We start from the raw sequence: 14,318 nt of genomic DNA, 5'->3' as shown, positions 1-14,318 counted from the left end.
GTATATAACTTTCTAGTTTTTTAATTTAAGTAGATGTATCATGTATATTATAAGTATGTTATTAGTATATTTTAGGCATATTCCTAACTTAATATAAGTAAAAATATGAACACAAGTAAATAGAAGAAAGCTCAATGAGCCATATATTTTATTCATTCTTGGATAACATTTATTTGCAAGTTGCAGTTTTTTTTAACTTGCAAATAATACATGAGTTACAAAGAAATAGTAGACTAATAAAATCACCAATTCTCAATCATTTGGTTAATTTCCCCCGTATCATATTCGGCCATGAATATATCTTCAAAGTCTTCCATTTGGTCCGGTCCACTTGCTATCAAATCTTCAATCTCTTCCTCTTCGCCTTCCTCCGCTTCTAAGTTTCGGTTGCGTCGCTCCGATCTAATCCAATCGCGAATGCACACTAGTACTTGCAAGTTAAAGCCGGATAATGAGTGTCTATGGTCTCCAATTTGTTATCTTCCCTGGCTAAATGCACTCTCCGAAGCCACAGTTGATACTTGAACCGTAAGGATATCTCGAGTCATTCTTGAGAGTATCAGATAACTTGCCTTGTATTTCTTCCACCATGCTAAGACGTCCAGCTCATCTAGTTCCTTGATATCCACATTTGGCTGCATCAAATAAAAGTGATATTCATCAAAGTTTATATTACAAGAAGGAGTTGGATGTAACAGATCTTTTCACTCCCTGAAAATTTACATGAGTGGAGCCCCTAGGTCATTCAATGTCTTAGGCAAAGAATTGAAACTATCACACTTAGGTAAGCCTTCTTTAAGAGAAATCGTAATGTCCGAGTCAGCTTCTATTCAATCCGAATACCTGTTACTCCTGAGTTCGGAATCAAAATGATCCAAAAAAAAAAACCTTTTGAATCAAAATACCAAAAAAAAAAAAAAGTGACAAAAACTAAAGGACTTAACCGTAACGGCGCGGTTAAGTCCTTTAACGCAGTAAAATACTGCGTTATAGAACCAGTTCATTTTTTTTTTCTATAACACAGTAAATACTGCATTATAGAAACAGTACCAAAAAAAAAAAAAAATTGGCCAACTTTATTTTTTGTCAATATCAAGACTCTGAAACGTCAATATTTTATATAGAACCTGATGTTTTTTTTCTGCGTACAATAATGTAGGCTCAATACATCAAGGATACGTAAACGTTTGGATCGTCATTTTAGGGATTGAAAAGGTGCCCGAAGTAAGTTTTGTTTGAAAACTTAGGTTTAAGTGTTCTATATACATAGACTTCCATTTTTGTTTGAAGACTTGTTGTCATTAGCTTAAAGTTTTTTATTTTTAGGGTTTAGATTTAAGTGTGTTATTTTTTAAAGTGTAACATTATTTCGAAGATACGCGATTTTTTGCGCTCGGACGTCTGATTTACACGATTTTTTTTTTGCAACATATTTGAAATAAAGTTACGCATTAAAAAATAACACACTTAAGGAACACTAAGTGTTTTTTTCCATAAAAAGATCGCAACATCTTATTTTAATAAATTTTTTCTTTGCAACACTTAGTGTTTTTTTCATACTTTGACCAACGATTAGTCATGTGTCAAGATTCCGAAATGTCAATATTTTATATAGAACCTGATATTTTTTTCTGAGTACAATAATGTAGGCTCAATACATCAAGGATACGTAACATTCAGATCGTCGTTTTAGGCGTTGAAAAGGTACTCGAAGTAAGTTTTGTTTGAAAACTTTAGATGTCGAGAAAATTAGTCAGCTTTATTTTTTAAAATTGAAATCACAAAAGTGAAATTGACATTCACAGCTACATTGCCCCAAGCTTTTTACGTTGAAATCTATTGCGTATTATCATATTATAAGTAAAGAAAACTAAAATCTTCACGGCAATTTGGGGGGAAATTGAATAGGATAATAGGCGTTTTTTTAAAAAATCGGCTTGGCCAAACCGCCTTGCGGCAGTTTGTCCGCATAGATCTCGAAAAAATACGCAAGTTCAAAAAAAAAAAACGCGTAAAACGGACGTTCGATCGCAAAGTTATGATCATCTAAAATTTGACCACTTTACAACTAGTTTTTCTCCCTATATTTTTTAGAATTAGATTTATATTCAAAATAAAGTTATGTCTTGATTAAAAAATAACACGCTTAAATCAAAACCTTAAAAAATAAAACACTTAAACCTAAAGTTTCCAAACAAAACTTACTTCGGGTACCTTTTCAACCCCTAAAACGACGATTCAAACATTTACGTATCCTTGATGTATTGAGCCTACATTATAGTACGCAGAAAAAAATATCAGGTTCTATATAAAATATAGACATTTCGGAGTCTTGACACACGACTAATCGTTGGTCAAAGTATGAAAAAAACACTAAGTGTTGCAAAGAAAAGATTTATTAAAATAAGATGTTGCGATCTTTTTATGGAAAAAAACACTAAGTGTTCCTTAAGTGTGTTATTTTTTAATGCGTAACTTTATTTCGAATATATTGCAAAAAAAAAAAATTGCGTAAATCGAACGTCCGAGAGCAAAAAATCGCGTATATTCAAAATAAAGTTACGCTTTAAAAAATAACACAATTAAATTTAAACCCTAAAAATAAAAAACTTTAAGCTAATGACAACAAGTCTTTAAACAAAAATGGACGTTTATGTATATAGAACACTTAAACCTAAAGTTTTCAAACAAAACTTACTTCGGGCACCTTTTCAACCCCTAAAATGATGATCCGAACGTTTACGTATCCTTGATGTATTGAGCCTACATTATTGTACGCAGAAAAAAATATCAAGTTCTATATAAAATATTGACGTTTCGGAATCTTGACACACGACTAATCATTGGTCAAAGTATGGAAAAAAACACTAAGTGTTGCAAAAAATAAAATTGACCAAATTTTTATTTTTTTGGTACTGTGTTATAGAAAAAAAAAATTAACCGGTTCTATAACACAATATTTTACTGCATTAAAGAACTTAACCACGCCGTTACAGTTAAATCCTTTAGCGCAGTAATTCACGTTAAAGGACTTAACCGCGCCGTTACGGTTAAGTCCTTTAGCGCAGTACTTTTGTCACATTTTTTTTTGTTGGAGTATTTTGATTCAAAAGGTTTTTTTTTTTTGGGTCATTTTGGTTCCGGACTCACTTTTACTACCGATGCATTTTTATCGAGCATCTCATCACTTTGGAATCTCTTATTTAATGTCAGCTCTGCTTTTCTGATGTCCGGTATCATAATATAGGGTTGAATAGATGAGATAAGCCATATTAATGGAAGGAGAATCTAACTTTCTTAGCCTTTGGAGAAGAACCAAAAAACATAGTGACATAGATTTCTTAGCCTTTGGAGAAGAACCAAAAAACATAGTGACATCTACCTTTATTAGCTTTTGGAGAAGAACCAAAAAACTTAATGACATACAGGATAGGATAAGTACCGAACTTTCTGAATGTTTCCATTTGACAGCTTACTTTTAGTTGTTAGTTGCCTCTGCATAGTTGTTGCAATCTTATTCAATAACTGCACTCTCTTAGTTTATAGACTTTTTCTTCCCCGAACCTGACTTTTGCATTTTAAGTTTACTTGAGGTTCATGCATCCATAGTTTAAACATGTGCCAGCACGTATGATATCCTTTCATGACTTTAAAATATTACTTGAGATATAAGTTGGTCTACACGCAATCCCGTCATCCATATTCTACTTGAAACACCCAACTGCATCTATGATATCCTTTCATGACTTTACAATATTACTTGAGATATAAGTTGGTCTACACGCAATCCCGTCATCCATATTCTACTTGAAACACCCAACTGCATCGTACGTTCTCAGTCTGATGGTCGACTGACTGTATATCCAAGAACACGGTCACCTGAAAATTCGCTCTTCCGGAGATACTGGAGATTTTTCTTTTCGATACATGACAAGTTAAGGCTAAGAAGAACAACACATGCAATGCATTTAAAAAACCATAGTGATTGACAAAATTTCTCCTAATTTATTGGTAAAGGAAGTTCCAATGTATAACGTAAAATTTACAGTTCGGCAAACTGAAAGACTAACCAGAAGTGGGACAGAACAAGAAAAACGATGTTTTGAACCACCAGCAGGCAGGAGCAACTTCATATTACAAAAAAAATACAACACCTGGAAACATTGTCAAGAACTTACCAGAAAATGTAGCATTGAGTCATTAACCTACCATTGATTTGGAAAGGCTTCACGGTAATTAGCATCCTCAGCCACCGTTAACTGTCGTACTGTTGCATCTCTAGCACGGCTGTTAAGAAGCCTTTGACCCAATCTATCTTTGGCAGTTTCTTTCTTTTTTAACATAGATGCCAGAGTTTCTTTCTTACTCGTGGACAAAGATCTAGACAAAGAAGATCTATCCTGATCTTCTCCGGCATATAAGGATCTTGATGATGATGCCAATGCAGCATCACGTAGAACTTCTTGATTATGTTCTCGGACTTTTGCAAGCTTGGCCCGCTTCAAAATCTGTTTGTCATGCTCTCTCTTCTTTGTCTCCTCTTTGTCTCTTTGTCGGACATTTTTTACAGCCTGTTTGGCTAATTTTCCCACAAGTTTCTCATCCAAATCATGTATTTTCTCCACTACTGAAGGGCATGCATTGATGGGCTCTTGTTGCTCCACCAACTGGGCAGCCTGATCTTCTATTGATGAGTCTGTATCAATTGGTTTGCCTTCATCATCTCGAGGAATAATAGGCCCATGAAATGGACAAATTTTCAAATCTTTCCTCTGACAAAGTCCTCCGCTTCTCAAAGGGGCCCGACATGGTTGGATTTCAACAGGATCTTCCCTATATACAGTTGCATGGACTTTCAATTCTGCAATTTTTTCAGCAGGAATCACCGCATCATGATCCACCCTACCCCAATGGCCATCAAGATCTAATCCTCTTTGGTTCGCCAAAACATCCCTGCTGTTTGATCCCCAATCATCCAAGAAAGAACCCCACTTCATAACGGGAGCTTCAGCTAAAAGCTTACCTCTAGAGGTGTCAGTTGCACTGCCACCATTGGCCACCTGCGACTTTTCCTTTCCCTTTACTTTAAGATTACTACATTTAGGAGCTTCAACTCTCATTCCACTGAAATTCAGATTCAAGGAACAATCCTCACCTCGGTCAGGCATTTTAAATGATTTTCCAGTTTCTGGTTCCACATTACCCTCTTCCCATATGTCTTCTTCCTCGACAATTCTAGTTTTAGGCAGAGTACAACCAGATTCTTCACATTTTTTCTTCACTGATTTTAGATGATTACGAATATCAATAAAATCCTTTAATGTGGAGTCCCTGAACCTGGTGTCTGCTGCTTCCACTCTTATGAGAACAGAGATCCATTCTTGCATTGTGACCATATGTTTTGTTACTAGAACCTTAAATAGTTCCCTCAATGCATCAAACACAACTTCATTTTCACTGTCCTCTTTAATTTTTTCCCCCTCCTTCAAAGAATCAAGACGGATTTGTCGGAGTTCAGAGTTGCGGAACTCCACAATTTCTTCATCGTCTAAAGGAGTCAGCAATATATCTTCTTCATCCTTTGTGCTTAAAATGTTCAAACACTCGCCAATTTCATCAACTGTGGACTGAATTTCATCTTTTATAGAAGCAAGGTTCTCCTTCAAGGTTTCAAACTTCTTCAGCAGGATCTCCTTTGTCCTCATCTCTCTTTCCCTCCTTTCCTGCCGAATCCTAGCTGCATTTGCTTGCAAGTTTGGAAATTGAAACCGGAGGGTGTTCTTCAAATAGTCATACCCCAACCTGAGCTGTCTATAATGAATGCCAAATGAAGAATTCCACTTCTCTAAGAACTCAATTGCTTTGGGGCGTAATACAGAAGCAACAGAGGTAGGAGGCGGAAGTGGCAGATTCCTTCTGAACCCAACACTTAAAGTGAGCAACTGATCCAAGTTCTCGACAACAATAGTTCTAAAAAGTTTCGAGCGCATGAAGAGTTCATCTATTATGAGAAGAGCAAGATATCGTACCTGTCAAGAGAAACCCATAAATCAAGTTACTATCAGGAGACGATGCACAAATATGTCAATTTATTTCTAAACATCATGGGATGAATGTAGCGTAGCACTGGTTTTTAATCCTATCACAAGAAATAGTTTGTGACTCAGGAAAATAACCTAGACCATAACTGGGGCGAAACCATGTACTATACTCTTTTGGCGGAGCGGTTACATGATTGAAATTCAAAAGCACCTCCTAGTTGGAAAAATCACCAACATACTACAGCCTTGTTCATTATATTTCATCTTGGATTTTAACATGCTTCTTAAGCGAAAACCTTTTTACCTTGGATAATTAAGTGGCTAATGTTTGAACTGCCAGTATTTATAACAATTACAAAAAGGAGAAAATATTACACTAGGAAATTGGACATCATCCTGGCTGGCATATGCTCAAACAAAAACTATAAAACCCAAGTATAGTGAGGAGAGGACTACCATCATGACCAGTTTTTATCTGAGATGTAAAAGTGAGTTTCCAACTAGGACCAAAATAATCACTCCACTGCATTTATGAAGATGTCCTCACTTGGTCCCCAAAAATGTCACCAACCCTCCGCAATAATTTTACATCTTGTTTTAAATACAACATGAATAATCTTCAATGCATTCACTTCCACATATAATTGATATAGAAAGTTTCTGAAGAATGCAGTGACAAAAGATGAAAGAATATTTCAAAGGCCGTCAAATATATAATACCTTGAAAAGGGAGTCCAATTGCAACATTGAAAACTCTCTTAGGTGGACTACAGAAATGGATGAAGTAGTGCAAACAAAACTTGTGTTTACTGATTATAATATAAGAGTGGACGAACATATTCAGCTCCTATATCCAATATAATGACATACCGAGGATAACGAACCCCTCTACAATTCTGTGAAGAATGATATCTGCTCAATGGATTCTTAATGTAAAGCTAACAAACAGAAGAAATTGATGTTTCTCTGTTTCGGGGCAAAGAAATTGCAGAACATAGATACCGTTGACAGAGTATACGTCAAATAAAGAACGTAAAACATCAGTAGGTATGAAATTCGAAATTCCATGGCCTTCAATTGAGAAGTCCTACTCTATTGATTTACAGTGAAGATGTCTTATTTTCCTGGCAACCAATTGAACTGGTAAAATTTTCGCTGAATCAATAACTGACAACATTTGGATACGCATTTCTCCTAAGTCCTAACCAATTAACTAAACCACAATCCAAACTAGTTGGGGTTGATATAAACTCTCTATATTCAATCTGCTCTGTTCATATGGGGAAAAAAATCTGCTTTATTCAGACCCATTGCTCCCGAAACTGGTAAGTTGTTTGCCCTTTAAATCAAATTAAAGTTTCTCTAAAACTAGCCATTCTCTACATCCTACAGTTATCACTTATCGCTAACATACAGGTGTCCAACCAAGCTGAAAACCCAAACAAAAAGACCCAGTGTCATTTTGTCCCATGGCACAGACATACAAAAAGCTTAATCACCATAACATCAAAGTACAAACCTTGGGAAGCCCACAATTGCAAAATCAACAAAAGTACAACACTCTTCTAGTTAACAAAGAACACCAATCACCAATATCAATCAACCAACTTCGTCTCAAAAACTAATTTGGATAGGCTATATAAATCCTCTATATCCAGCAACCCTACTCGGGCCTATTTCATTCCAATACTATACGCCCTCCTCCGTTTCAATTCATGTGAACCTATTTCCTTTTTAATCAGCAACAAAAAGAATCACCCCTTTCAAAATTTGGAAACTAATTCACTTTCTGAAATGATTTACAACCACACAAACATCTATAACTTGTTTCAAACCACAAGTTCCAAAGATCTTCCCTTCTTTCTTAAACTTTGTGCTCAGTCAAATAGGAGGGAGTATAAGTAGGGGTCAACCAAGAACAATTAAGCAAAAATGTATATAAATACAAAGAGTAAAAAGATGGAGGGACCTGAGAGTGGTCACGTTTCATAAGGGACATAAGGGTATGGGCAGAAAGTCGGAGCTCCGAATCAGAGGACCGAACAGCCAATTTGATGGATTTGAGGAGTCGGGGCTCCACTTCGGGTCTGGTGGAGTTGGTGGCCTTATCTATTAACCCCACAACCACCATCTTCTCTTCTGCCTCCATCGCCAAATTACCGCTTTCTTTCCAACTTATTTGGAAATCAAAAATTTAGGTTTTATTATCTCATTCTATTCCTAGTCAAAAATGAGGACCTCGGTTGCGTGTAACCGACTTTAACCACCACGAGGATGAGCTGAGTAAACGGTGTCGTTGCAAGCCTAATTTTGCTGTATGGCTGCCAACATAAAGAAATGTATACCTTTTTTTTGTCTTTCAATTATGGTTAAGTTATTAATAAATTAGAAGATCAGATGGTGAAAACTGAAAAGGACACTCAAATTATTGAAACTATCCGTGATGAAGGAAAATAATTTATTTATAAATGTTAAGTCATAATCTAAATTATTACACTACTTATTAAACTAATATAAGGAGCGTTTGTATAGTGAGATTAGTTATGCTGATATTTAGTTTTTATCGACTGTTTGGTTTATTGTATTAAATAAATAGGGTGTATTAGAATAGAAATAGTACTTAACAGCGTGTATTAAAATAGGATGATATTGCTATGTATAACCATAATACTGAATAGGTGTATCACTACGAAATAAAAAATTAATAATACCAAAAGCTGATACATATATTATTTTCCGTAACATATCTTACCAAAGGAATCCTATATGAACTCAGAGAAACAAATTGATACGCTATACTAAATTTTACCTATAAAATAAACTAGTTTAATTGCTTACAAATGATTCATAAATTTAGATTAAATACTTTTTGTGCAGTAAGAGATTGCAAGTAAAATTCCTCCATAGAAATTAGAATGCCAAACAGGAGTACCAGCATAATAATTTTTTACTTACTAGTATTACTTTGGAGACTGTTGTCTTCGACTTTTCTTTATTTTAATTTTTTCTTTGTTCTTTCTCCATTTCCCCGCAATTGCAATTGGACAATGATGAAAACAAAAGGGATTATTTACACAGGGTAGTTATTTTTGTGGCCATGTATTTAGAAGTTGACCAATTTTTAAAGGGAAATGGGTAAAATATACCACTCTACTTTAGTTTATTTGTTAACTTTGACCTTTGTTAGCGAAAGTGGTTAAATATACCCCTCCCGTTAATAAAGTTTACATCCATACCCCTCAATTGAATGGAATCCTCCAAATCAACCTCAATTGCCCAATTTCACTTAAAATTACCCGATTTTTCCTTTTTAACCCGATCCGATCGTACCCACCCAATTAAAATAACCATGAAATATACCTCATTTCCCCCCAAAAAAAAAAAATTGGTGGACATTTGAGAGAGAAAGGGCGTGACTGCTCCTTCATCTTCTCTGGCGAACTACATAGAATTTATAAATTAAATATTTTTCTTTTAATAATTGACATGTTTTAATATGAAAGTAATAAATTGATAGGATGACAAAAAAAAAAATAGTCTGTTTTTATCCTTTTGGTATTAAACCGACTCTTTATGTTACTTGCAAACTTCTCACAAACACTTCATCGATCATTGCAGCATAGGCATAATGGAGCTATATATCCCATGGGCCATGGCTCGAGGGGTTCTCTCCACGTCACCACTGCTCTTCCCTCTATGTTCTCACTCTCACGCTGCCAAAACACAACAAGCAGCCAACAAAATCCAACGAGCTCCAACCAAATCCGACGAGCTCGTCTCTGGCCACACTAACCACGACAGTCGTCATGACTGTTCCTAATAGCGTTTATCACTAAAAAAACATAATTTGTACACTTACCATGCTTAAAATAATATTTTCTTGAGCTAATTTCAGCATTTGAACCCAAGATTGAATCTTGCAAAAGAATCAATCCTTGGACTGGAAATGATTCTATTAGTACCTTTGTTCTTGTGGAAAAATATCATCTTTTTCGGAATTCCAATTTTATATGGGTCTACCAATTTATGTTAATTATTCTTATATGAATCTTCAAGAGATTTTAAATGGATGATCAAAAAAATTGGTGAGAATCGGTAGTGGGTCCGGTCCGGTCGGGTTAAAAAGGGGAAATCGGGTAATTTTACGTGAAATTGGTAAACTGAGGTTGATTTGGGGGATTCCATCCAATTGAGGGGTATAGGTGTAAACTTTATTAACGGGAGGGGTATATTTGACCACTTTTGTTAAAAGAGGACAAAGTTGTCTAATAAACTAAAGTAGAAGAGTATATTTGACCCTTTTCCCACTTTAAAATTAGGGAAATATCAGTTCCCCTTGAAGAGAATTCTAGCTACACGCTCTTTAATAGGGGTGGGCATAAAATACCAAAAACCGAATTACCGAATCGAATTGAGAATTTCGGTAATTATGTATTTGGTACGGTAAACGATAGTAAAATTTCAGAATTACAATATTTGGGTTCGAGTTCGATACTAGATATTAATACCGTTTGGTATTCGATATTTACCGAATTATTTATTAAATAAAAGGTACACCCTAGTTATAACCCATATATCTAATAGGCCCATCAGGATTTTGTTGTTTTTTTTTTCCTGCTGAGCGTGAAAGGAATTAAAAAATCCATAAATGCTTAGTATTTTGCAATGCAGCACCCTGTTGGCAGTAATATTTAGGTGCAATTTGTTTTCATGAGATAAGATCGCTTGAATGTCAATACATAACTAAAGAAATAAAGAGGAGATTAGGAAAGCTAACTTAAGTTCACTGGAGATTTATTAATTAAGCGTCGTGATCATACTTAAAAATTTGCTTACAGTGGATGAACGATTTGAACAATATTCCCATTACAGATAGTTGGGACTATTATGTTGATCTTCCATTTTATGGACAATATTAAATTTATAATACAACCAACTCCAACTTTAATACGGTATTACCAAATACCGTATCGAACCGAATTTTGATTTTCCGAACTTTTTTGGTTCGGTATTTGATATCTACTTTCAATTGCCGATCATCGATTACCGAAATTGAACTTTCAAAATACCGAACCGTATACCGAACGCTCACCCCTTCTCTTTAATACGAGATTTTGAGTTTCTTTGTGTATATCATTTCTCCCTAAACTAACGAATTTTTAAAGTTCGTATCAGGTGGCCACTAACTTTAAGCCTGATTTAATTTTTCAAGAGTAATCCATTTCTAAAAGTAATTATACAAATGGGACAATTCGTAATTATACAAATGGGACTATTTATGTAAAATCATTCAAACATTTACCTTTGTCCAATTCACCTCTCATCTCAACATTACTTTGTCCTTCGTGTGGCTTGGTCTTTAATTTTTGCCCTTCAAAATCGAATTCATATCTAGCGGGGCATAAGTTCTTTAAGGACTTTGGATTAACTTGTAGATATTATGATACGTAACTTATGCCCCTCTAAGCATAAGTTTGATTTTGAAGGACAAAAATTAAAGACCAACACAAAAGGGCCAAAACTACAAAATGACCCATTGACAACTGCAAGGCCCTCACTGTGTTTTCTCTCGTCAATTTGCACGATTGTCCTTATTCGTGGTCTTTAATTTTTGTCCCCCAAATTACTGGTCTTTAATTTTTGCCGTTCGCCTAATACACCGAGGTTCTAGGTTCGAACCCCGGCTCAGTCAAAAAGAAAAAGTTCGCAAAACAGAGTTTCGTAGTAAAATTAGGCCTATTTAGGCAAAAGTTAGGCCTTAAGGCAAACTTTTTTCCAAAATTAGGCCTTAAGACATGTTAGGCCTTAAGACATAGGTTTCACGAAAGTCTTGCCTTGCGATTTTTTTTTTTTTTACTGAGCGGGTTTCGAACCCAGAATCTCGGAGTATTTTCGACCACTTTTTTAAGTGAAGGACAAAAATTAAAGACCAGCAATTTGAGGGACAAAAATTAAAGACCACTGCGTTTGAAGGACAATCCGCACAAAAAAATGTTTTCTCCCAAGAAAACGAAGTGAAATATGAAGGCCCAACTCTGTCCCGAAAACAACAAAGCCCAACAGTACAGTGTACAGTTCCAAATCTTTAGCCTTAGATCCAACTGAGAGTCCATATCACTAACCAATTGCGAAAGTTTGCACAAAAAATACTTTGTGAGTGCTATGTAAATTTTGTTGGCCTTGAAGAATTTGTATAAAAATGACCTCCTCGCTATAACATAGGCACATCTCGCGAATATGGCAAGGCTTGTGAACAATTTAACATGATAGGAGAATGAAAATTGTACTAAAATTATGACGTGCCCTATAACTTATCAAAAAAAATTGAACACCTGTAGGTTTACCAATGCAGAAAAATTGGTGAACAATTTATTAATATATGAGAATTAAGGTACTATGCTAGTATAGAAGTTTCTCGATAATATACCCCTCACAGCTTGTAAATAACTGAACACATACATGATCAATTAAACAAGCAAGACTTGTAAACCAATTGAACAAGATAAAAGAAGAAGCTTGTGACAGATTCAACACAACAAGTCATGCTAGTCTAGTAAAATTTATCAACAATTTAACAAGATATGAAAATACAGATTATACTAAAGTTATGACACTTGTTGAAGCGTGATTTTTCATTCTTCCATGATGCAATATCGCGATCATTTTTGCACAACTTCCTTAAAGTGAAAAAAATATAGATAAATACTGGTCATTAAACGATCCTATTTCTGCAAATAGTAAGGATCTAGTAGTTCAGTTGGTTGGCTACCTGAACTTTTACCTTATTGGTGAGGATTCGAATCCCACGTTATAATCCCCTTCGCCTACCCCCATGTTAAATATATATATATATATATATATATATATATATATATATATATATATGCAAATCATCCCGTCACTTTAATTTTATGTTCCAAGACTGGAGATACCAAGATTGCGACTTCGACCTTTCAACATCAAAGCATGATTACTAATACTAAATTGACATGGAAACAAATCTGGCTAGTTGATCAAAGAGGTTGTAATTCCAATTTCTGCGTCACTAGTATAATTTTCAATTTTGATGGCTTATAGTTAGGTCTTCTCTCCTTTGTCGTTAAATTTTTAAGAAGAACATTTTTTATCTACACTGCATGAACTATTTTAATCTAAAATTTTGAGTAAAAAATTTAAGAGAATGAGAAACCCTACTTGAGCATGTACTCCCCTCCACATGTTCTCCTAAATTTTTGTTCTTAAGGTTAGCTAAGAATGTCTTTATTACAATGCTCGATCTAGCAATAAATGTTTTGGGACACACCTACATTGTTATTGAAAAAAAAATTCCCTTGGTTGTCACATATGGATGGATCAATAAGTGGTCGAAAGGATGATAGTATAATGCACTTGGGCACATGCTCTGTCAAATCCCACATGGGCCTCTTTGTAAGAGATTGATGAGGATTTTTCTATTTATATTCACATGATTATTTTTTTTTAATTTCTTATGTCAGGCGATAAATAGAGTACCATGACTTAGTGGTTAAGCACCTCCATCCATGATCGGTAGGTCCTGGATTCGAGTCACACTGGAGGGAAAGTGTGGAAACACTATAAATCCTCCTAAAATGGGAGGAAAAAAAAAAAAAAAGTACCATGACTTACGGATGTTGTCCTTAGTCCTTACCGACTCATAGTATATTTGTTTAATGTATGGACTTGGACACTTGTTGATTGCTTAAAAAAAACATTATTGTTTCAATGGGAACATGGAACATGCAACACTTTTCACATTATAATAAATCGTCATGATTCGGTGATTTGCCTTGAAATGTTGTTTTCTTATAAGTGAAAAAATATCTGAGGATTCACCAGTCACTATTAATTTGGTCTAGAACATGGAATACTAGATGTATAGCTTCAAGCTTGAGCCTCAATGAGTACATTGTTCAGACATCTCATCCCAAGTAATCTTTTAGCGGTTTAATGACTCATTTATTAATTCTGTTCATTTTGATCCGTTCAAATTCAGTCTAATCTGCCAATTTTTCACTTTTGCTTTATTTTTATTTGGTAATTGCTAAAAGGTATAGAAAGATGCTATAGATGAGTGTCATATTTGTTCGTCCACAAATTTGAAAAGAAGAATACTCTGAAAGCAAGAGGTCATAGACATTAATTTATGCATGTTTGGAAAGTTAGATATTTAGTTTCAGGGGAGAAAATTCGCACACATTAAACTTGAATTAGAGCCTGTTTGTATTGGCTTAAGGACTTATTTTAATTTAAAAGCAA

General features: G+C 34.9%; 1 protein-coding gene across 1 annotated transcript; it reads right to left on the bottom strand.

The window, feature by feature from the left end:
- Nucleotides 1-3,985: 3,985 nt before the first annotated feature.
- LOC132645430 (UV-stimulated scaffold protein A homolog) lies at nt 3,986-8,365 on the bottom strand. The gene is made up of 2 exons (XM_060362406.1): nt 8,011-8,365; nt 3,986-6,029 (listed from the first exon to the last, which is right to left on the bottom strand). Exons 1-2 carry the CDS (start codon nt 8,188-8,190, stop codon nt 4,206-4,208), a joined length of 2,004 nt encoding a protein of 667 aa, XP_060218389.1. The 5' UTR covers nt 8,191-8,365; the 3' UTR covers nt 3,986-4,205.
- Nucleotides 8,366-14,318: the final 5,953 nt, after the last annotated feature.

This window comes from Lycium barbarum, chromosome 6, assembly GCF_019175385.1.
Source record: "Lycium barbarum isolate Lr01 chromosome 6, ASM1917538v2, whole genome shotgun sequence".
In the NCBI taxonomy this organism is placed as follows: Eukaryota; Viridiplantae; Streptophyta; class Magnoliopsida; order Solanales; family Solanaceae; genus Lycium; species Lycium barbarum.
This window is presented reverse-complemented; position numbering and strand designations above follow the sequence as displayed.

What these genes read in the sequence shown, in the direction of transcription:
- LOC132645430 (XM_060362406.1), bottom strand. Translation starts at nt 8,190, where the DNA reads ATGGAGGCAGAAGAGAAGATGGTGGTTGTGGGGTTAATAGATAAGGCC. An exon ending in TGAAACGTGACCACTCTCAG is followed by an intron (nt 6,030 to 8,010) that starts GTCCCTCCATCT and finishes TTCTCTTGACAG; the next exon opens with GTACGATATCTTGCTCTTCT.